The sequence below is a fragment of the Chionomys nivalis genome, chromosome 4 (genome assembly GCF_950005125.1).
Source record: "Chionomys nivalis chromosome 4, mChiNiv1.1, whole genome shotgun sequence".
In the NCBI taxonomy this organism is placed as follows: domain Eukaryota; kingdom Metazoa; phylum Chordata; class Mammalia; order Rodentia; family Cricetidae; genus Chionomys; species Chionomys nivalis.
Window position 1 is genome coordinate 43,249,688 of NC_080089.1, and position 24,685 is coordinate 43,274,372.

The 24,685-nt window shown below is 47.6% G+C and overlaps 2 protein-coding genes across 3 annotated transcripts; both read right to left on the reverse strand.

Annotated features, from left to right (window-relative positions):
• Nucleotides 1-9,881, reverse strand: Foxr1 (forkhead box R1). Its single transcript, XM_057768354.1, has 6 exons — nt 9,802-9,881; nt 2,632-2,706; nt 2,311-2,537; nt 1,891-2,120; nt 447-685; nt 1-53 (listed from the first exon to the last, which is right to left on the reverse strand). The coding sequence occupies exons 1-6, from the start codon at nt 9,860-9,862 to the stop codon at nt 1-3; spliced, it is 885 nt and encodes a 294-aa protein (XP_057624337.1). The 5' UTR covers nt 9,863-9,881.
• A 12,439-nt stretch (nt 9,882-22,320) lies between these two features.
• On the reverse strand, nt 22,321-23,892 carry Upk2 (uroplakin 2). 2 transcript variants are annotated; one of them, XM_057768959.1, is made up of 5 exons: nt 23,817-23,892; nt 23,298-23,429; nt 23,062-23,200; nt 22,767-22,837; nt 22,321-22,457 (listed from the first exon to the last, which is right to left on the reverse strand). In XM_057768959.1, exons 1-5 carry the CDS (start codon nt 23,890-23,892, stop codon nt 22,321-22,323), a joined length of 555 nt encoding a protein of 184 aa, XP_057624942.1. The 2 variants fall into 2 exon arrangements, with proteins under 2 accessions (XP_057624942.1, XP_057624943.1); XM_057768960.1 differs by having other exon boundaries at nt 22,321-22,453; nt 22,763-22,837.
• Nucleotides 23,893-24,685: the final 793 nt, after the last annotated feature.

Here is a 24,685-nt window from a genome sequence, read left to right on the forward strand (position 1 = left end):
TTAATAGGGCATGGCTGATTCTTCTTTGAGGTCAAAAAGGAAGGGCATCACATCTGTAAGAGAGTTTAGAGGAGCTTGTAACCTTGACCTGCTCTCCCCCGGGTCTGCTACGCCGTCCCGCAGAGCTCAAGGCTCCAATGCTATCACTTCTGAAGCCTTTCTGCTTGCTATGGAAGAGTCGGCTCTGCACAGAAGCCCCTGTACTTCTTACCCAGCTCGTATTGATTTCCCAGCATGCTGGACTGCCGGCAGCGCTAGCTGCAACCATGGTTTCCCAACCTACAGTTTAGTTTAACTCTTGTGGGAGGTCTCAGAGGGCCTCAACCACTCCTAGTCTCCCTGCTTCCTACAGATGTCTCAGACTGGGAGCCTGGCGGGCACATCTAGCCTAGGGTCTGGGCCTCAGGTCCCCCACCCTTGGGCCCACCCATGATGAGGCTTCACACCTGGCTGGCTCATGCACTGTTGGATACTTTCCAGCCGTGTGGAAGCCAAGGTTCGGGTCTCCTCCGCGAAGCGGCGGTGTCCCTCCTCAGTCAATCTCCAGAGGCAGGATCGAGGCCGTGTGTGGGCCTCACACTGCACACTGACAGGCACCTTCTCAAAGCTGTCTCGGAAACAGAGATTGTGACGGATTGTGTTCTTCCAGCCTTCTGGAGCTGTCCGGAAAAAGGGGAAGTGCTTTCTGTGGACAGGGAGGAAAAGTAGGAAGGGTGTGGTTCCTCTGAAAGACTCTAGGCCTTGTTCTCCCCCTGGGCCAGGAGCCTCAGAACTTCCTAGCAGGGTGAAGTGGGGCAGGCTGGTCTGGAACCTTTGCTAGCAGAGCCACAATCCTGGGAATCGCTTATGACCCTTTTTTTTCCCTTGGTCTTTTTGAGAGAGTCTTAATGTAGCCCAGATTGACACCTCTGGGTAGCTGAGGATGACCATAAACTCCTGGTCTGCCTTCTACCTCTACCTCCTAAGTGCTGGGACTACAGGCCTGTGCCACCATGCTCGGCTGAGAATTTTCTTCTCCTAAACTCACTTTACTGTCCTCAACCCCAGGTTCGTTTTTGCCCCGCCCTCAAGGGTTGAGGATTTTGATATCAAACCACGAGAGAACCAACATGCTGAGTTCTCTGCCTAAAATTAGGGAAGGCCTCCCCCATACTCACTCGGACATGGATATCAAAGCTGAGTGTTAGCCAGGTGCCGTATCACACCTTTAATCCCAGCATTTAGGAGGCAGAGGCAGGTGGATCTCTGGTTTTGAGGCTAACCTGGTCTACATAGTAATTTCTAGGACAGTCAGGGCTACACAGAGAAACACTGTCACTCGGGTCTCCGAGTTCAAGCCTACTCTAGTTTATATCATGAGACCCAAGTCAATAAGAGCTACAAAGCAAGACTTTATCTCAAAAATGAGGCCCTAATTTCAACTTCAACTGCCACGCACATGCATACACATACACACACACACACACACACACACGCTCGCACGCACACATGCACACTAAATGCAAATTCTCAGTGAGGCTTTCTTGACCCCATGGGGTACAGGGTTCTTCCAGTCAGAGGACAGTCTAAGGGCAGTAGGTGGAAGATGTTGTTGGGAATATTGGGTTTTATTCAGGCTAATCTTTGGAGGCAGAATGGGAGAAGCTGCAGTTTGGCCCAGGTGGACTGATATCCAAGGGAAAGCTGAGTTTTTAAGAGGCAGAAGGGGGTGGGAGTGCTCACGTTCCTGAACATGAGATAGGCATGCATTTGCCTGGGAAAGAAAACCAGGACGGTACATATATGCTCAGGCCCAGATGGGGAAACTGAGTCAGCAGCCCAGGGCCAGGTTGGAAATTATTAGACCCTGACCCTCCCTTTTCCCTCCTCACAGGCCTCCTGGGCACATACCGAATGAAGCTGTAGATCTGCTGTACGTTGATGCCACAGGGGGCGCTGTTTCTGAGTGCCAGGGCAATTAGATGGAAGTAATTGAGAGGGGGACGGAACCAGAGCCTCCCCTCTGGGCTGATAGCTTGTCCAAGCCTCCTGCGACTCTGGAGGGGGCCCCTTGTGGGAAGGGATGGGAGAGCCACAGAGGAGCTGTCATCCTGGTCCTTGGCCTCCTCCTCTTCTGTAAGCTAGAGGGGCACAGAGTAGGATCTGGTCCTGACTCCTTGGCCTCCGCTCCAGGATACAGTGGCAGATGAGGGAGCAGTCTAGCATCCACCATCTGGGCTTCTCCCCAACCCAAGGGCACAGAGCAGTTCTCAAGGTGTTCATCCTTTTCTGGCCCTCAGACACCCAACTGCTGTGCCCACTCATCCGTACCTCCTCCCAGGGGCTAGAAGAGGCAATGTGCTTCTGCTTCTTCTTCCGCTTGTGAGGAGGGGATGGCTGGCTGGCAGATGGCAGCCGCAGCGGTGCCCCTGAAGCCTCGGAGCAGCTGGCTTCTTCCTCCTTCAAGACCCTTTTAGGTCTCCTGACCTCCAGCTTTCCGGGAGGATACACAATGTTTGGGTCCACCCACATCCACAGATTGGGCTTAATGTCTGGACCTGTGCAGAGGAAAAAGGGACTTACCATAGCTTTGGGGAGCAGGATAACCCCAGCTCAGGAAACAAAACCATGTCCAGAGAGCTCACCACTTACCATCTTTATCAGGGTTGGGTATTTTTTCCAAAGGCAGTGTTGGTGGACAAACTATTTGGAGTCTGTATTTCGCAACTGGCAAAGAAAAAGAGAGAGAGAGAGAGAGAGAGAGAGAGTCAAGACATAGTAGAATTTTCACTGTTACCCCACGATCTGGGCACTTGAAAGTTTCTGGGGGCGGTGTGGGCTAGCCAGGGTAGTATGAAGCTTAGAGACTGGTAGTCCCTTCACCTCCGACCTTCAGAGTCTCTGCATTTTTCTCTCACTCCACATACACTATCCCTGAACAACCTCATACACGCCTATGGATGGGTTACCATTCATAAATCCAGGGCTCCCAAATCTACCTACATACCAGACTTCTCTGCTAGTCTCTAAAGTAGAGCTGTGGACTGGGTGTTGTTACTTGGGTTATTGACAAGTACTCACCACTGAGCCATCTCTCCAGCCCAAATTTTTTTTTGTTTGTTTGTTTGTTTTTTTTTTTTTTTTGTTTTTTGAGACAGGGTTTCTCTGTGGTTTTGGAGCCTGTCCTGGAACTAACTCTTGTAGACCAAGCTGGTCTTGAACTCACAGAGATTCACCTGCCTCTGCCTCCCAAGTGCTGGGATTAAAGGCATGCGCCACCACCGCCTGTTGACAAGTACTTCAAACTCAGTATCTCCCCTCTTCCCTACTCTTCTCTCCCCCTTCTGCTCCTTTCCTTCTGACATGGGGTCCTGTTATAAGTCACAGGCTGGCCTCAAAGTCTTCATCCCCCTGCCTGAGTCTCCCAGGATTACAGGCATACTACTATGGCCAATATCAAGCTTAACATATCTAAAATTAAATGACATTTTCTTGGGCTGTCAAGATAGTTTATCAGGTCATGTTCGGAATAAAACCTATCCCCTAGCCCTGCCCACAAGTGTTAATCTACATCCCCACTTTATTAAAATGTGATTTACAACTTCATATGGGAAGGCAAACTGAAAGTGGAGGTCACAGACAGTGGGGGTCCGGTCTGTAGGTAGATTTGAGAACCCTGGATTTATAGATGGTGACTTACAGTCTCTGCATAGGCAAATAATACCCCAAAATAAATTCCTTGGTTGAGCCGGGCTGTGGTGGCGCACGCCTTTAATCCCAGCACTCGGGAGGCAGAGGCAGGCGGATCTCTGTGAGTTCGAGACCAGCCTGGTCTACAAGAGCTAGTTCCAGGACAGGCTCCAAAACCACAGAGAAACCCTGTCTCGAAAAACCAAAAAAAAAAAAAAAAAAAAAAAAAAAAAAAAAAAAAATTCCTTGGTTGAGGCAGGGCAGTGGTGGCACATGCATTTAATCCCAGCACTTGGGAGGCAGAGGCGGGCGGATCTCTGTGAATTCAAGGCCAGCCTGGTCTATATGAGCTAGCTCCAAAGCCACAGAGAAACCCTGTCTTGAAAAACCAAGAGAGAGAGAGAGAGAGAGAGAGAGAGAGAGAGAGAGAGAGTGAGTTAAGTTCCAGGACAAGCAGGGCTGTACAGAGAAACCCTATCTCAACACACCTTCCCCCCTCACCCCCCAAAAAAGGAATTGGTTCAGGGCTGGAGAGATGGTTCAGTGGTTAAGAGAACTGGCTTTTCTTTTCTTTGTTTTTTTTTTTTTTTTTGGTTTTTCGAGACAGGGTTTCTCTGTGGTTTTGGAACCTGTCCTGGAACTAGCTCTTGTAGACCAGGCTGGCCTCGAACTCACAGAGATCCGCCTGCCTCTGAGCACTGGCTTTTCTTCAAAAAAAACCTGGGTTCAATTCTCAGTACCTACATGGCAACTCACAACTGTCTCTAACCTTTGTGCAGACATACATGCAGGCAAAACACCAATGCACATACAATAAATTTAAAAAGACTTTTTTTTTTTTTTTTTTGGTTTTTCGAGACAGGGTTTCTCTGTGGTTTTGGAACCTGTCCTGGAACTAACTCTTGTAGACCAGGCTGGTCTCGAACTCATAGAGATCCACCTGCCTCTGCCTCCCAAGTGCTGGGATTAAAGGCGTGTGCCACCACCGCCCAGCTAAAAAGATCTTTTACTTAAAAAAAAAAAAAAAAAGTAAAGAGTTGGTTCTCTTCTTCCTACCGTGTGGGCTCTGGTGACCAAACTCAGGTCATCTGGCACGATAGCCTTCACCTGCTAAGCCATCTCGTCTACCTTTCTTGTTTTTATTGTGGGTGGCGCCTGTGTAGTGTAGAGCATGTGTATGTCTGGACACCTGTGTAGTGTATGCATGTATGTGGGGGATGGGGAACACGTACAAGTGCACTGGAGGTCCATGGACCTGTCTGTGTGTGAATGTATGTTGTAGAGCTGTGTCTGGGAGTACATGAGTCTGTACGGGGTGTGTGTGCATGCACCTGCATGCATGTGTGCATGCCCCTGCATGTGTGCATGTGGAAGCCAGGATTCCAATGTCCTCCTCTATCAGGCTCCACCTTATATTACTTTTTTTAAAAAAAGCATTAAAGTTAATTAGTGTGGGGGCACATGTGTCATGGTGCGTGTACGTCATAAGACAATCTGAAGGGGCTGGTTCTCTTTCCACTATATGGGACTCAGGTGGCAGGCACCGCTACCTGCTGAGCATCAGGCCACCCCTTGTGCTTGTTTCTCACTGAACCAGAAGTTCCCCTTTTTGGGTTAGGCTGGCTGGCTAGTGCGCTCATGGGATACAGCTGACTCAACTCCTAAATGCTAGGGTCAGGCGCAAACACCATGGCTAGCTTTTGAGGCAGGTGCTGGGGATTTGAACTTAGAACCTCACATACAGAGTTACGTGCTCTTAGCCACTGAACCATCTCCCTGCCTCCCTTGTTTTTGTTATAGAAAAGGACTCTGGGTTGAGGTTGTAGTTCATCAGTGAAGCCCTTGTCTGAGATGCACAAGCCTGGGTTCAATCTCTAACACCACAAAATAAGATTTTTTTTTTTTGGTTGTTTGAGACAGGGTTTCTCTGTGTAATAGCTCTGGCTGTTTTGGAACCAGCTCTTGTAGATCAGGCTGGCCTCAAACTCAATGAGATTCTCCCGCCTCTGCCTCCTGAGTGCTGGGATTAAAGGCGTACTCCACCACTGCCCAGCGACAAAATATTTTTTTAAAGATTGTTTTGAGATGGGGTCTCATTAAGTAGTCCTGGCTGCCCTATAACTTGCTGTATTGACCAGGCTGGCCTTGAATTCACAGACCCATCTGTCTGTAACTTCCAAGTGTAATACAATATTCAGGTAAGCATTTTAAATGCTTAATGTTTTCCTGCCATCATTCCTCAGTAAGTATCCAATTGATGTATTTGGATTGCTTTGTGTTAAAATATTTGATTTAGCCAGTGTAGTGGTGCATGCCTTTGATCCCAACACTTGGGAGACTGAGGCAGGTGGATCTCTGTGTTCAAAGTCAGCCTGGTTTATTTTACATAATGAATTCCAGGACAGCCAGAAAGACATAGTGAGACCCTGACTTGAAAAAAATCAAAACAAGCAAAACAAAGAATATTTGATTTAAAAATGCTCTATAGATTTTTGTCTTGAGATGAGGATAGAATTTCAACTATTGAAGTGGCACAAAAATATATTTCTGCCATTTTGTTCTACATTTATGAAAAGTACGATTAAAAGATCAAAATATCAGTCAACTCTGAAAACTGTTGAAGATACTCTACATAAATTCTGTAGTATCAAAGATTCGATCAAAAGTTAATTTTCTATGTGAAAATAAGCATATTTGAGGCTGGAGAGATGGCTCAGTGGTTAAGAGCACTCACTATTCTTCCAGAGGACCCGGGTTCAATTCCCAGCCCCCACAGAGCAACTCACAACTGTCTGTTACTCTAGTCCCAGGGGATCTGTGGCTTTGGAGCCTGTCCTGGAACTAGCTCTGTAGACCAGGCTGGTCTTGAATTCACAGAGATCCGCCTGCCTTTGCCTCCCGAGTGCTGGGATTAAAGGCGTGCGCCACCACTGCCCGGCCCTGTTTGTATCTTTAATAATGGAAAAATTATGTGTGTTTTAAAGAACCGTTTTAAAATGTTTTCCATATATTTATTATCAGCACATGTTTGATTTGCATACCAACTTTACAAACCTATGTACCTGGCTTTGTTTAGAGACAGGATCTCTATGTAGCTCTGACTGCCATGGAACTCTGTATGTAGACTAGTTAGAGATTTGCCTGTATCTGTGCTTACATACCTAAATACTTAGGATCCCATAAAAAGGTCTTAGGTGAGGCTGGGTGTGACCAGAACTTATCTGATGTGTATGAGTGCCCACACGTATATATGTGCACCACTTGCACGTTGGTGGGGTCCAGGGAGGCCTGAAGAGGGTATCCCCTCACTTGGAGTTATAGATGGTTGTGACATTGTAGATATAAGCTCTCTTAAATGCTAGGTCATCTTTCCAGGCCCTGAAACTTTTAAAACTTTTCTCACCTGTCATCCCTTTTGACCCAAGACTTTGTTTGTTCGTGTGTTTGTTTGAGACAGGGCTTAACAACCCTAGCTGTCCTGGAACTCACTCTGTAGACCAGGCTGGCCTCCCGAGTACTGGGATTAAAGGTATACACCACCACATCATTAGGTTATTGTTTGAAAAGAGACAATGTGCTTACTGGACAACTTGGGAGTTAGAAAGGGTACTCTCATTTCCTTTCCTTGTTAATGTTTCTAACAATTTTAGGTCAGGTCGGTGAGGGTACACACGTGTAATCCCAGCACTTGGGAGTCTGAGGTAGAAGGATTACATCTGGAATGCAAAACATACAGCAACTTTGTGCGATATCAGAATCTACGTGATGGTTCAGCGAGTCAAAGAACTTGCTGCCTGGCCTGCCAGCCTGAGTTTAGACTCTGAGACCCACATAATAGGATGATGTTCACAGTCCCCACAGCAAGGACTGATGTTCACATGTGCACTAACAGCAGCATGCAGGCACACATGTGCACTAACAGCAGTGTGCAAGCTCACATACAAACACATACAGAAATAAATGTTTAAAATGTAACATAAAAAAACATGGAATCACTTGGGAGGCAGTGGTAGGCAGATCTCGTTGAATTTGAGGTCAGCCTGGTCTACAGAGTGAGTTCCAGGACAGGCTCCAAACAACACAGAGAAACCCTGCCTCGAAAAACCAAAAATAAATAAATAAACAAATAAATAAATAATAAATGTACAGTCTACTAAAGCAAGGAGTGGTGGTTCATGCCTGTGTGTGGTGAGGGCCAGAGGATCCAGGCCAGAACTAGCAACACACGGAGTTTGAGTTTGCCTGGGCTAGGTGAAAGACCTATTTCAAGTTGCTTTGTAAGTGGAAACTGTAACTTAGTAATTTAAACAATAAACAAAACCTTCCTATATTTACTTACTCATCTGTTTCTTTTATATGTGTGTGTGGGGGGTGGGGTGGGGTCAAGGCCACTTTCTCACCTGAGTTCCAGTAATTAAACTCTAGTTAAAACCCCAACCCACTCCACCCATCCTTTTGAGACAGGTTCTAATGTGTAGCCTGGGATGCTCTGGAACTTGAGATTTTCTTACCTCAGCATCCACAGGTGTGTGCCACCACAGTAATTTTTTTTTAAGCCCTGGTGTCCTGGAATTTACTATCTAGACCAGACTGGCCATGAACTCTTAGAGATTTGCCTACCTCTGCCTCCCAAGTGCTGGGAATAAAGGCATGTGCCACCATGCCTAGCTCTTTAGACTTTTGACTTGCATGTATTAACTGTAAAAGGGCACGTGAGTTCCGGGACAGGCTCCAAAGCTACAGAGAAACCCTGTCTCAAAAACAAAACAAAACAAAAAAAAAGGTTGTGGGAAGATGTGAATAGCAGCTTGCACCTGTAATCCCAGCACTAGGGAGCCTGAGTGGGAGGATCTCAAGTTGGAGAGAAGCCAAGGCTATCTGTAGAGCAGAACCCTGTCTCAAAACAAACCAAAAACGACATTTTCACACACACACACACACACACACACACACACTGTATTTGATCAGATTTACCCCATTACCCTGTGTTGACCACCCCTATTCCTCCCTCTATTTCTTTTTTTTTTTGGGGGGGTGCCCACCGCTGGTCTCAAGGCCAAGCAGCCCTTGAACTCCCGGAGAAGCCAAGGATGACCTTGAGCTCTGGACTCTCCCACCTCTATCTCCCCCACCTCAACTCTTGAAACAAATTCTCACCAGGGTTCCTGTACACCACCACCGTTTGATTCTTCTGGGGGTGGTTATCTCTTTCTCCTCAGTCTCTACACTGGAATACCTCAAGACTTCAGCCTTGCTCCAACTATTCTTACTCCTTGAATTCCAAACTTATACCAAAAATCTTGAAATTTGTGTTACCAATCCACCCCCTCCCCAGAACCCCAGGCCCTGACATTTAATCACCGGCACACTCGCTGTTCCTCCTTGGATAAATAAGACCAAGTCAGGGACCCAGCCAAGGCTACACGGTGAGACCCTGTCTCAAAACAAAATGCAAAACCTTCCCAGAAACAAAGACAAGGGCCTTGCACAAGCCACCTTTAAGATGACCTAAAATCGCTGGGCACAATCACTCCTGTGCTACTGAGGCATATGACATTTATATATGGAAGTGGAGCTGGTGGATGTGACTAACGAGGAAAAGGTAGTGTTAACCCAACGATTTTGCCAGACAAGGCACAAAAAAAAAGCACTTTGAACACAAGAGTAATTACCTCAAACTACTGAACTTAAGGTCTGGTCCAAGGAGGAGGAAAAATTTAGAGAACAAACTGGGCCACCATCCCTTCGGCGATGTTAAATCTATTTGGTACTACGGACAACACAAGTAGGGGTGGCCCACACGAAGAGCCCCGGAGGTAGGTCAACGGTTAAGGCTTGAGGCAAAGCTGGGTAGTGGTGGCTCACACCTTTAATCCCAGCACTCGGGAGGCAGAGGCAGGCGGATCTCTGTGAGTTCGAGACCAGCCTGGTCTACAGAGCTAGTTCCAGGACAGGCTCCAAAGCCACAGAGAAACCCTGTCTCGAAAAAAAAAAAAAACAAAAAAACAAAAAAAAAAAGAAGAAAATAAAGCCTTCAGTATGCCAAGTGAAGCCTAAAAACAGAGAGAGAGAGAGAGAGAGAGATATGACGCCACCCCCGAGACCACCCCACCCCCCCACAGCCCCACTCACGTTCCTGTAAGTACTTGGGCAGGTGCGACGTGGTGAAGGACAAGAAACACTCATTGGCCATGTCCCAGTCCAGCAAGCCCGGCACTTGGCCATGGAGGCTGGCCCAGAAGTCCTGGTCGTGGAGTCTGGGGTCCACTTTAAAGGATAGAGGACTCAGGCCAGCACCGGGGTGGAGGCTCGCCTGAGTGGAAGGTGCTTCCTCAAACACCTGGGGCAACTGAGCAGGCGAGCGGTCAGCCGAGCAGCCCCTCCAGACACTCCCAATTGCCCCAGGTTCCACCGGGTGCGCTCACGATCACCAGGCTCTCCTCCACCTGTGGACGCGGCTCAGCTGACAGAGTGCCTATCTAAGCAGTTCCAAGACCCTCACCGCCTAAAACCAGATTTCGTGCTACAAACCCACAACCACACTCGGTAGAAAGCACAAACTACTTTGCGGGTTAGTCTTGGATTTCTAGAAACGCTGGCTCAAGGGGCTGGCGGTCGGGGGTGGGTGGGTTAGGGAGTGGAGGGGGTGGGAAGAGTTAAAATGCGGGGGCGTGGAGGGGCAGGCTGAAGGTGCTAGACCAGCAGGCCTTAAAGAAAAATAACAAAGCAGGGCGTGGCTACTGCAGACCTTTAATCCCAATACTGAGAAGGCAGAGGCAGGCGGATCCCTGTGAGTTCTAGGCCAACCTGGTCTACAGAGTGAGTTCCAGGACAGCCAGGGCTACACAGAGAAACCTTCTCTGGAAAAAAACAAAAAAGAAACAAAAAAACAAAATTTATATTTCATAAAAGTTTTATACAGTTTATCTAAGATTATAACCCTAGTAGGTGGTGGAGCTGAGATTAAATTACATAGCAATTTTATTTTTTTCATGTTTTTTATTGATATTTATTGAGCTCTACATTTTTCTCTCCTCCCCCCTGCCCCTCCCCTCCCCCTTCAATCCTCCCCCAAGGTCCCCATGCTCCCAATTTACTCAGGAGATCTTGTCTTTTTATACTTTCTACTTCCCGTGTAGATTATATCTATGTAAGTCTCTCTTAGTGTCCACATTGTTGTCTAGGTTCTCTGGGATTGTGGTTTGTAGGCTGGTTTTCTTTGCTTTATGTTTAAAAAACACCTATGAATGAGTACATGTGATAATTGTCTTTTTGTGTCTGGGTTACCTCACACAAAATAATGTTTTCTAGCTCCATCCATTTTCCTGCAAAATGCAAGCTGTCGTTATTTTTTTCTGCTGGGTATACACCATTGTGTAAATGTACCACATTTTTCTTATCCATTCTTTGGTTGAGGGGCATTTAGGTTGTTTCCAGATTCTGGCTATGACAAACAAAGCTGCTATGAACATAGTTGAGCACATGTCCTTGTGGCACGATTGAGCATCCTTTGGATATACATCCAAAAGTGGTATTCCTGGGTCTTGAGGAAGGTTGTTTCCTAATTTTCTGAGAAATCACCACACTGACATCCAAAGCAGTTGCATCAGCTCACATTCCCACCAGCAGTGCAGAAGTGTTCCCTTTCCCCACAACCTCTCCAGCATAAGTTGTCATCAGTGTTTTTGATCTTGGCTATTCTTTCAGGTGTAAGATGGAACCTCAGAGTTGTTTTGATTTGCATCTCTCTGATGACTAAGGATGTTGAACATTTCCTTAAGTGTCTTTCAGTCATTTTAGATTCCTCTGTTGAGAGTTCTCTGTTTAGGTCTATACTCCATTTTTTGATTGGATTATGTGACCTTTTGGTGTCCAATTTCTTGAGTTCTTTGTCTATTTTGGAGATCAAACCTCTGTCTGATGTGGGGTCAGTGAAGATCTTTTCCCATTCTGTAGGCTGTCGTTTTGTCTTGTTGACCGTGTCCTTTGCTTTACAGAAGCTTTTCAGTTTCAGGAGATCCCATTTATTAATTGTTTCTCTCAGTGTCTGTGCTGCGGGGTTCTATTTAGGAAGTGGTTCCCTGTGCCAATGTGTTCAAGTGTACTTCCCACTTTCTCTTCTATAAGGTTCAGTGTGGCTGGCTTTATGTTGAGGTCTTTGATCCATTTGGTTTTTCAAGACAGGGTTTCTCTGTGGCTTTGGAGCCTGTCCTGGAACTAGCTCTGTAGACCAGGCTGGTCTCGAACTCACAGAGATCCGCCTGCCTCTGCCTCCTGAGTGCTGGGATTAAAGGCGTGCGCCACCATCGCCATCGCCCGGCAACCTTTTATTCATTTAACCTTGTATCTATACCCTCAGCCCATATGTATATAAATATACATATATACATACAGTTTTTCTCCTCAGTTGTTTGAAAATTTGATCCCACTCGATCCTGGAACTAGCTTTTGTAGACCAGGCTGGGCTCGAGCTCTCTGAGATCCACCTGCCTCTGCCACCGGAGTGCTGGGATTAACGGTGTGTGCCACCACGCCGGGTCTCTATCCAACTCTCGAAGAGCGACTTCGAACCCTGTACTAAGACTAACTGGAAAATCCTGATCCTCCTTCATGTAGCGCCCAAGGGCCGGAATTACAGGCACACATCACCGTGTTCAGCTCATTATAGCTATTTTCATATTTTATTACGTTTTATTTATTTTATGTGTGTGTACATGCATGTGAGAATCCATGGTGCTGGTGTGGAGGTCAGGGGGCAACCTGGGGGACTTGGTTCTCTCCTTCCACCATTTGGGTCACAGGGATCAAACTCAGATTGTCAAATTTGGTGGCAAGCCTTTCTTGACACTGGGTCATCTTACTAGTCCTCATGTAATTTTCTTTCTTTTTTCTTATTGTTTGTTTGAGACAGGGTCTCACTATGTAGCTCTGGCTATCCAGGAATTCATGCTATAGGCCAGGCTGGCCTCAGACTCAAAGAAGAGATCCATCTGCCTCTGTTTCCCATGATGTATTTTTTTTATTATTGGTGAACTGATTTATACTGAGTATAGAACCCAGGTCCTTAAGTATGCCAGACAATTGCCCTGCCACTGGGTTACATCTACAGCCCTTAAAGGTGTATGTGTGTGTGTGTGTATGTGTGTGTGTGTGTGTGTGCGTGTGTGCATGTGCATGTGTGTATAGTTTGTTTTTGGAATCTGTCTGTAGACCAGGTTGGCCTCGAACTCACAGAGATCTGCCTTCTCTGCCCCCAAATTCTGGGATTAAAAGTGTGTGCCACCACCGCCCAGCTATAATTTTTATGAATTATTTAAGTTGTTTGTCGACAGCATACCTGGTCACCCAGACACTTTAGTCGGTATCTCCTAAACTCAGAGATATTAGTTTATGTAGACAAAATTCAGGAGTCACAATTTTTTGAGACAGGGTTTCTCTGTGGCTTTGGAGCCTGTCCTGGAACTCACTCTTGTAGACCAGGCTGGCCTTGAACTCACAGAGATCCGCCTGCCTCTGCCTCCCAAGTGCTGGGATTAAAGGCTAAAGGCCTGCACCACCACCGCCCAGCTCAAGTGGCAATTTTTTATATTTACTTATTTACTGAGACAGGGCATGTAGCTCTGGCTGTCTTGTAACTCATTAGGTAGACCAGGCTGGCTGCAAACTTACCTTTCAAGTGTTGGTATTGAATTTTTTAAAGATCTATTTTATTTATGAATGAATGTGTATTTCCATGTGTCTGTGTGAGGTTATATGCATGTGTGTGGCTACCCTTGAAGGCTACAAGGGGGTATAGATGGTTGTGAACCACCATGTGGTTGCTGGGAATTGAACTCAGGACCTTTGGAAGAGCAGGCAATGCTCTTAACCTCTGAGCCATCTCTCCAGGCCCCTATTGTCATGATTGAACTGTTGAACCCTAGAGTCCAATCACAGAGGAGGAGTCGCCCCAAGAGACCATCTCTCACACCACAGCTGATGTAAAAACATGAGGATTTTATTAATTCTGTCATAACAGGGTCTTTCAGCATTAGAGAGGTCAGAAAGACCCCGAATAGCTGGTACAGGCTACTTTTAAAGGAAAAAGCCACAAAAGGAAGGAGGGGTCTCTGGGGGTTGTTCTTTGACTATTATGATTGGCTTATTCAAAAGGGCTATTACCAATAATTGGCTTGAGAGCAGTTGCCAGATCAGATGAGGTAAGAGGAAATATCTGAGGGTCATTTTGACCCCTTTCCCAGGGGCTGAGTCACCACCACAACCACTACTACCACCATCACCACCACAACTATCTCCACCACCACCATCACTACCACCTCCATCACCACCACAACCCACCACCACTACCTCCACCACCACCACCATCACCACCACAACTACCTCCACCACCACCATCACTACCACCTCCATCACCACCACAACCCACCACTACCTCCACCACCACACCAACATCATCACCACCAACCTCCATCACCACTACAACTCACCACTACCTCCACCACCACCATCACTACCACCTCCATCACCACAACAACCCACCACTACCTCCGCCACCACACCAACATCATCACCACCAACCTCCATCACCACTACAACTCACCACCACCACCACTACCTCCACCACCACAATCACCACCACCATCTCCACTACCACAACCCACGGGAAAAATAAATAGCAACAAACTTAACAGTAGTAAATCCTATGTCGTGTGTGTTGGTCGTTGCTAGAGTTGGTTGCACAGTGGAATCTCTTGGTGAGGACTGTCTTCACTCTGAGCCTGGTATGAACCAGAGCCCCTTACATGGAGCTTGTATGTGCTTGCCTGTACAGTGCTCCTGCTACCATACAGGAAGCCTAGCACCAAAGCATCATCTCTTCAGGACGCATTCTCTGTGACCAGCCTGACCTCTGGTTCTAACACAGTCAGGTCCATATGAAGTAAGGGAGGGCTCTGCTTCCACTCCGCATTCCTCTCCCATAATCCTCATCATTTAGCACACTTCGTATTTATCTATTATTTAACTTTGTGTGTGTGTGCGCGCGCGCACACGCAAGCCATATGGTTCTATGTGCTGTACACCTACAAGTGAAGGCCACCCTGCTCCTTTAAGACAGGGTCTCACACAGAACCTTATGCTTGATGTTTATCTAACCTAGCTGGCCAGCAAGTTTCCAGGATCTCTCTGCCCCAACACTGAAGCTACAGGCATATGAAGTCATAGCAGGCTTTTTTCTTTTCTTCTTTTTGAGGTAGGGTCTCACTGTGTAGCCCTGATTGGCCTGGAACTCATTGTGTAGACCAGGCTGGCTTCAAACTTATAGAGATCTGCCTGCTCTGCCTCCTAAGTGCTGACGTCATGCTTTGTTTTGTTTGAAGGTCAATGCTGAAGATTCAATCTCAGGTCTTTACATCTGCAGATCAAATCTTCTCAGTCACCAACCCATCTCCCCAGGCTAGTTTTTCTTTCTTTACAATGAAGTAGCTTGTAGCACAGACTGGGATTATACTATGTAGCTGAGATAACTGTCTTAGTGTTCCTATTGCTGTGATGAACACATTGATCAAAAGCCAAGGGGAGGGAAGGGTTTGTTTGGCTTACATATCCAGAGTCACAGTCCATTGAGGGAAACCACAGAAGGAACTCAAACCAGACGAAAACCTGAAGGCGAGACCTGATGCTTACTGAGTTGCTCCTCAGGGCTTTCTCAGCCTGCTTTCTTATAGAACTCAGAATTGCTAGGGATGGCACCACCCACAGTGGGCTAGGCCCTCCCACATCTATGACTAAGAAAATGCCCTGCAAGCTTCACTACAGTCTGATTTATGGAGGCAATTTCTCAGTTGAGGTCCGTTCTTCTCACATGACTGTAGCTCAGGGGTGCTCAACCCTTTTTTTTTTTTTTTTTTTTTTTTTGGATTTTTCGAGACAGGGTTTCTCCGTAGCTTTTGGGTCCTGTCCTGGAACTAGCTCTTGTAGACCAGGCTGGCCTCGAACTCACAGAGATCTGCCTGCCTCTGCCTCCCGAGTACTGGGATTAAAGGTTTGCGCCACTACCGCCCGGCTGCTGCAACCCTTTAATACAGTCCCTCGGGCGGTGGTGGTGTCCATCTTTAATCCCAGCACTCGGGAGGCAGAGGCAGGCAGATCTCTGGGAATTCAAAGCCAGCCTGGTATACAGAGCGAGTTCCAGGACAGGCCCCAAAGCTACAGAGAAACCCTGTCTGGAAAAACAAAACAAAACAAAAATATTACTAATTCATAGCTGTAATTTTGTTACTGTTATAAATTGCAATGTAAATATCTATTTTCTTTTTTTTTTTTTTTTTTGGTTTTTCAAGACAGGGTTTCTCTGTGATTTTGGAGCCTGTCCTGGAACTAGCTCTTGTAGACCAGGCTGGTCTCAAACTCAAATATCTGTTTTCTGATGGCCTTAGGCCACTCTGTGAAAGGATGGTTTGATCCCCAAAGGGGTCATGGCCCACAGGTTGAGAACCACTGCTCTAGCTTGTCAAGCTGACAGAAAATCAGCCAGCACAATAACCTTCAGGGTGACTTTAAGATCTAACTCAGCCACCCAGTGCTGGGATCACAGGCCTGTACCACATACCTGCTCTCACTGTGTAGTCCAGGCTGGTCTCGAGCTCACAGAGATATATACCTGCCCCTGTCTCCCAAGTGCTGAGATTAAAGCTGTATGGTATACCATGCCTGGCTTTTTTTTTTTTTTTTTTTTTTTGAGACAGGGTCTCCCCCAACTGGGCTGGATTTGAATTTCATACCCTCTGCTTCTCCCTCCAGAGTGCTGGGATTACAGGCATTGCCTCCAATGCCAAACCTGTATTGTGTATGTACATGGTCACATTTGGTGACCCCTGTGTTGTCTGGCCAGAAAATCCTACTGGACACATAGAAATGTGTCTTGTTTTTTGTTTTTTGTTTTTTCCTCTTTTTTTTTTTTTTTTTTTTGGTTTTTCGAGACAGGGTTTCTCTGTAGCTTTGGTGCCCATCCCGGAACTAGCTCTTGTAGACCAGGCTGGCCTCAAACTCACAGAGATCCGCCTGCCTCTGCCTCCCGAGTGCTGGGATTAAAGGTGTGCGCCACCACCGCCCGGCTGTTTTTTCCTCTTGCAGACCAGGCTGGCCTCAAACTCACAGAGATCCTCCTGCCTCTGCCTCCCGAGTGCTGACATTAAAGGTATGTGCCACCACCTCCTGGTATATAGAATTGTGTCTTATGCCTTGCATCTGGCACATAGAAATGAATAGTGTCTGTGGAAAAACAATGATGCTGTCTTTCTCCTGGGCTCTGGTGTTAATCTTAAAAGACCATGGTTCCAGTACTGGAGAGATGGCTCAGTGGTTAAGAGCACTGGTTAAGAGGTTAAGAGGACTTCTAGAGGTCCTGAGTTCAATTCACAGCAACCACATGGTGGCTCACTACTATTATAGTGAGATCTGGCGCCATCTCCTGGTCTGCAGGCATACACACAGGCAAAAACATTGTATATATAAATAAATCTTTTAAAAAAATAAGCTGGGCGGTGGTGGCACACGCTTTTAATCCCAGCACCCGGGAGGCAGAGGCAGGCGGATCTCTGTGAGTTTGAGGCCAGCCTCGTCTACAAGAGCTAGTTCCAGGACAGGCTCCAAAGCCACAGAGAAACCCTGTCTCAAAAAACCAAAAAAAAAAAGAAAGAAAGAAAAAAGAAAAAGAAAAAGAAAAAAAAAAAAGAAAAGAAAAACCAATAATAATAATTTTTCCAGGCAGTGGTGGTGTACTCCTTCAATTCCAGCACTCAAGAAGCAGAAACAGAAACGGGTAGATCTCTGTGAGTTCAAGGCCGGCCTGGTCTACAGATTACAGAGCGAGTTCCAGGACAAGGCTCCAAAGCTACAGAGAAACCCTGTCTTGGGGAGGGAGAGGAAATAAAAACAAACAAACCATGATTCCAGTTGGGCATGGTGGTTCCATTTGTAATCTTTATCTTTTTAAAGATTTATCCATTTATTGTACACTGGTATTTTGCTTGTGTATATTCTGTGTGAAGGTGTCAGATTCCCCAGAACTAGAATTAAAGACAGGTGTGAACTGTCATGTGGGTGCTGGGAATTGAACTCAGGTCCTCTGGAAGAGCAATTAGTGCTCCTAACCACTGAGCCATCTCTCCAGCCCCCTCCACTTGTAATCTCAAAGCTGGGGAGGCTAAAGCAGAGGATCCTACAAGGTTGAGGTCAGCCTGAGATACAAAGTAAAACCCTGTCCTACATCCCTGTCCTCCCCTCACACAAATAATAAACCCCACAGGAGTGTTCCAGCGTTTCTGCTGCCCTGTGAATCCTTTCTGATGGGTTTCAAAGTATTTTTGGTATGTTCCCACTCCTCATTCTCTTCAGGGTATAGTGATTCGCTCATTCATTTACAAGGTATTTTTTTGTTTTGATTTAAATTTTTTTATTTTTTATTTTATTATTATTATTATTTTATTTATTTATTTATTTATTTATTTGGTTTTTCGAGACAGGTTTTCTCTGTGGCTTTGGAGCCTGTCCTGGAACTAGCTCTTGTAGACCAGGCTGGTCTCGAACTCACAGAGATCCGCCTGCCTCTGCCTCCCGAGTGCTGGGATTAAAGGCGTGCGCCACCACCGCCCGGCTAAATTTTTTTTTTAAAAGATACATTTATTATGTATACAGCATTCTGCCTCCATGTATGCCCGCATGCCAGAGGAGGGCACCAGATCTCATTACAGATGGTTGTGAGCCACCATGTCGTTGCTGGGAATCGAACTAAGGACCTCTGGAAGAGCAGCCGGTGCTCTTAACCACTGAGCCATCTCTCCAGCCCCTTTTGTTTTAAATTTTAAAGATTGAAAAAAAAAAAAAAGATTGATTTAACATTGGACAGAGTGGTTCACACATTTAATCCCAGCACTGGAGGTCTCTGGAGTTTGAGCTGGGTTACACATTGATACCCTGTCCAAAAAAAAAAAAGAAAAAAAAAGAAAAAAAGCCTGCTGATAGTGGCGCATGCCTTTAATCTCTTTAATCTCAGCACTCGGGAGGAGGCATATTGATCTGAGTTCAAGACCAGCCTGGTCTACCAAGTTGAGTTCAGGACAGTTACACTCAAATTCTAGAACCCAAATCACCACCAGGAGACACCAACTCTGATGCAATAAAAACAGAGTCTTTATTCACGAGTTAACTCCATCCACCTGAAGCAGCAATGGTGGTAGCCCCAGCTGTGGCAGCAGTGGTAACAGCAACCACTACGGCGGCCCGCAACAGGAACAGACCAGCAACAAGGTTATTGCAGGAAAAACCCACCCTCCAAAAGTGGTGGGCAGACGGGGGTTTATATAGGGGAAGAGACTTGTGGCATTCCAAGCCTCTGGGCTTGTGATTGGCTGCCCCCGAGTGAGGGGAATTCCAGACTTCCAGGCTTGGGATTGGCTTTCCCGTATAATGTGCCAAGCCTCTAAGGGCTCAGTTATTGGTCAGTTTTCTCTGCCCAGGGATTGGCTGGTTTTGTGTCAAGGGCATCAGTGTCTCTGATTCTGGGACCAAACTGTGTTTCTTTCTTTGGTTCTTTTTACTTTTTGACCCTAATTTTGGGACCAGGGCAAATATCTTTGATATGTTCTGAATCTAGGAACTTAGTACATTCTTTTGGTTCTGGTTTCAGGGTCTGGGGACTTTTCTCTGGCTCTACGTTCGGGGACAAAGCGTCTCTTCCCCTGACTCTGGTGCCATTTTCACAGTGTGTTTCTTTCGCTGGGTCCGGGCTTTGAGCTGAGCCGTTCAGGGTCTCTATAGGGGCTATGAATCAGGGATTTTCTGGGGCCTAGGTCACTCAAAAATGTCTTTATTAAAAGTTTTATTAAAATATTTTGTTTTCTGTATACATGTGAGAGCATGATTGTTTACAGGGCACATAAGCGCGGGTGTCTCTGGTGGCCAAAAGAAGTCAACGGCTTTCCTGTAGCTGGAGTTACAGTTGTGACGGTGCTGGGACCAAACCTGGGTCCTCTGTAAGAGCAGCAACTGCTCTTAACCACTCAGTCATCTTTCCATCTCCTATTATTTACTTATTCATTCATTCATTCATTCATTCATTTATTTATTCATTCATTCATTTATTTTGCTTTCCCCCTTTTTAAATCAGAGTCTCTCTGAAGCCCTGACTGGCCTGAAATTTTGTAACCCAGGCTGACCTGCCTCCACCTCCCAAGTGTTTGCACTAAATGTGTGTGCTCCCACATCTAACCTGTTTCTGGTTTCTAAAAGGCTTGTTTCCTTTCATTTTCTGTGTAAGGAAGTTTTGCCTCCACATGTCCCTGCGTAGGTGCAGATACCTGCAGAGGCCAGAAAAGGTGTCAGACCCCTGGAACTGGAGTGTCAGACAGGCGTGGGCTGCGTGTGGGTGCTGGGAATTAAACCAGGTCCTCTGGAAGAGCAGCCAGTGCTCTCGACCACGGAGCCATCTCAGTGGTTAAGTTCCAAGGGTCAGAAACTTGCTTGGAAAAGGGACAGTAAACTATGAAAGCAGCAAAGAGGGCCTGGGTGTCACACGAGCAGTCGAGGCTCCTGGAATCCTCTGTGCAAAGACCGCGTGGCAAGAAAGTAAAGAGGCTCCTGAGGAGGTGAAAGCTGAGGTGAGGTTCTGTGATTTAGATCCGGCCCTAAGACCACCTGACAGCCTGGGGGTTCACCATACAAGCAATGTAAAGATGAATAATTCTCGTCAGGAGTACATATTGGAGGGGACAGAGGGTTAGGGAGATGTCTCAGTGGGTAAAGCTGTGTGTGTGTGGTATGTGTGTGTGGTGTGTATGTATGTGTGTGTAGAGTATGTGTGGTGTGTGTGTGGTGTGTGTATTGTGTTGTGTGTGAGTATGTGGTGTGTAGCGTGTGTGAGTGTGGTGTGTGTGTGGTGTGAGTGTGGTGCCAGGCAGTGGTGGCGCACGCCTTTAATCCCAGTACTCGGGAGGCAGAGGCAGGCGGATCTCTGAGTTCGAGGCCAGCCTGGTCTACAAGAGCTAGTTCCACGACAGGCTCCAAAGCTACAGAGAAACCCTGTCTCAAAACAACAAAACAAAACAAAAAAGTGTGTGTGGTGTGTGTGTGTTTGAGTGTGTGTGATGTGTGATGTGAGTGTGGTATGAGTGTGGTGTGTGTGTAGTGTGTGTATGTGATATGTGTGGTGTGAGTGTAGTTTGTGTGTGTGGTGTGTGTGCGTGGTATGTATGTGGTGTGTATAGGTGTGTGTGTGGTGTGTGTGTGCGGTGTGTGTGTGTGCGGTGTGTGTGCAGTTTGTGTGTGTGTGGTATGTGTGGTATGTATGTGGTGTGGGTGTGGTGTGGTGGTATGTGTGTGCGGTGTGTGTGTATGGTGTATTGTGGTATGTATGGTGTATGTGTGGTGTGTGTGTGAGTGGTGTGTGTGTAAGTGTGGTGTGTGTGTGTTGAAAGCTTAAAATCTGAATCTGATTCCTGAACACATGTGGAAGAAGTGAATAGTAAGTGGTTGTCAACACATTTAACATGGTATATACACAACACACAAACACACAAAATAAAACCTTTATAGAACAAAAATAAATTTAAGAAATGAATGAGGGTGGCACTGTCTGCCACACTGCACTATCCTGTCTTCTCCTGCCAGAGTCCTTCCACCTCTGCTCTCAGTCCTAATGCCCTGTAGCATGTTCCTTACGCTGTAGCATGTTCCTTACGCTGTAGCATGTTCCTTACGCTGTAGCATGTTCCTTACGCTGTAGCATGTTCCTTACGCTGTAGCATGTTCCTTACGCTGTAGCATGTTCCTTACGCTGTAGCATGTTCCCTCCCCTGTAGCATGTTCTTCACCCATGCTTCAAATTCAGCGCCTGTCCTGTCCTCATGTTTTCTCCACCCAGCTCTATCAGCTTCTTCGCCACGAGCCCATGTGGTGGTCCAACCTCTCCCCTCCCGGGCCAGCGCAGAGTCCTGCTTGGGCGACCTGCTGAAAGCAGGGTGCAAAACTCACAGCCAGGTGTGGGACTTGGCGCTCTCTCCTCAACTGTCTGTCATTACCTTCTTCCTCGCTTGCCTCCCTCCTGGGAAAGTCACCCTGGGACTTGGGGCTAGAGAATCTGACAGACATCTGTCAGTGACATTGGTACCATAAGATGTGCATAAGGGGGGGCTGGAGAGATGGCTCAGAGGTTAAGCGACCGGCTGTTCTTCCACAGGTCGTGAGTTCAATTCCCAGCAACCACATGGTGGGTCACAACCATCTGTAATGAGATCTGACGCCCTATTCTGGTGCGTCAGAGGAAGAATGTTGTATACATAATAAATAAATCTTAAAAAAAAAAAAAAAGATGTGCATAAGGGGAACCCACCAAAGGGAAACTCACACAGACGTGGTGGGCCAGCCTTTATTGTGAGAACTAAGCCCATGGAAGAGGAAAATCAGCTCTCACAGGATGGCAATGAGGGCACGGCAGGGAGTGTTGGAAAGCTGAGGGGGAGGGGGACCCTAAGGAAAGGACTTAGTGGAGGGAGGCAGGGAGAGGGAAGAGAAGGCACTGGAGAAAACCAGTTGAATCCCGGGAAAAGGCAGGCTGGACTTGTTGGAGGAGCCTGTGCTGCAGGAGAGCCCTCCTCATTTTCGGGCACCCAGGCCCAGGGCAATGACGAGGCCCACGACTAACAGGAACATGGCGACAGACAGGAGCACTGTGATGACTACCATGCCCCCCGTCCGGGCCATTCCTAACTCGATAGACTCCATGTTCCTTCCTGTCAGAAGAGAAAACCTTAGTGGGTTGGAGGGGTCCCTAGCAGGGCTTACAGCTTAGCCTGGCTAGCCAACCAGCCAGCAGGGCAACAACAGCTATGACCTCTCCCAGCAACCCCTAGGGGTCACCAAGGAGATTTTCCTAGAGCACCGTTCCTCCTCACAAGGAGTCTTTAGTTCCGCAGATGGGTGAACAGGAGGTGGCCAGAGGAGAGTGAGAGTCCTCTGAAAACAACCTGCTCTAGGGGATAAAGCCCAGTGCTCAGGTGTGTAGACGCTCGAGGTGTGAGAGGGGTGGGCATTTTACTTACGAGGAAGGGTAGACATCGGGGTTTCTGGGCTGGACTCGGTGGACGTCCCCTTCTGCACCCGATAGGAAATGCTTTAGAGGTAGGAGTTAGGAGAGAGCAGAGATCCCGGTAGGAATCTGGCATTTGCGAGGAGCGGTTCCAGCCCCCATCTCCATAGCTATGGGCCCCCCCCAACTGCGCCCTCCTGGGGTGGAGGCTCACATTCCGTACCCTTTAGCTGTGCCCTCTTCCTTATGCTTACCAGCATCCCCCAGCTTCTCTTTCTGTGTCCCACATGTGTCCATCTGGTACCTACTAGTATTTAGTTCCTGGGGTTAGGTTTGTCACTTGATATGCGCTGAGCCGCGTGACGGTGAAGCCAGCCCCACTGTCCACCACGTTCACCAGCTCCCTGCGCCCACGGCACGGAGGCACCACGAACACTGATTCCACCACTAAGGGAAAATAAGAGCGAAAGGCAGGGTCAAGTGTCTAGCAGTGTCATGGAGAACGGGTTAACAGGGAAGACGAAACAGGTACCGGGAAGCCGACCTTTGCTGTCGTTGGCTCTCCGGACCGTCAGTGTGGCATTGCCTCCCGTGAGGTGACATGGGGGCAAGGCAACTAGCAGGCTTTCTGTTAGCGCCGGAGACAGCAGCCCAGAGATGCTTGAGATGTTGAAGTCTGTTGGAAAGTCAGGAGGGAATGCAGATGGAGTTAGACTCACTCTCAACTCAGATCATTACAAAGGGCGCAGTCAGGACAGGCCCTTGTGACTCTGACCACCAGATGGCAGGCTTGAGATGCAAATGGTGGATACGCTGAGCCGCCAGGAAGACGGACTAGACTATAGCAGCCAGTCAGTTCCCAACCTCACCCACCCAGGCAAACTGCGGATTCTTCTCTACTCCTGGGTCAGGAAGAAGCCTAGGAATTTGTCAGCGGCTCACTACCATCGCTAGTCCTCAACCCCAGCCAGCTACGAGTGCTACGAGTTTGAGAGTCCTGGAAGAGACAATGCTCCCTGTTTAGAGCTCTAAAACCCTCCTCACTCCCCCCAGAAACAGAGACCTGCAGCCCCCGGAGCCAGGACAGTCAGGAGACCCAGAAACAAGGGCAAGGTCTGGATAGGCAGCGTGGAGGCCATACTGCGCCGAGAGCTGGATCCTGGACCGAGCTGGGGCTTCCTGAGGCCAATGAGGCCCTGCCCCAGGGTGGCTGATTTTGTCTTGGGGTAGGAGGGGCTGCAGAGTGGGAATCCAGTCCAACTTGCCTGTCAGACACTGTAGCCTCAGGGAGGGCCCCCAGACAGGTTTTTCAGGATTGGGAGTTGGCCCTCAGGCCCAAAAGGGGATGCCCTGGCTGGGTCCTGGCAGCTTAGCTAGCTGCAGGGGAGGATGACTCCTTCTTTGAGAACTTCCATGTCTGAAGCAGAGTTCCTCTATGTGTGTCTACAGCTATGATAGGGGCTGCTTCTCCCCAAGGAGGTAGGGATCTTTCTAGGAGGGCCATGATTCTGAAGTTGCCCTGGTTTGTAGGGAAAACCCCAAGGATCGAAATGACTCTGGTTAGTAAGAACGGAAGAGAGGGGGATTGGTTGTGCAGGGTGGGGATAGCAGAACCGGAGTTCCTAGTGTTGACTCCGGCCCAAGTCAAGCTGAGGGTGTCCGTGTGAATCTTCAGATTTCTCCAGAGGGTGGGAACAAAGGAGGTGAGAGACAGCTTCCAAGGAGGTAGATGTTGAAATCCAGCACAGATGTCGGGCTCTGGTGTAGACACAGATAGACTTGGGCAGCAAGCATTGGTTCCGCTGGTGGAGAATACAGAAGAAAAATCTCAGGAAACAAGAGACAGGCAGATCCTGAGTTCCAGGTCAGCCTGGGCTACACAGTGAGACCCTGTCTCAAGTCAAGCAGGGTATAGTGGTGCACACCTTAATT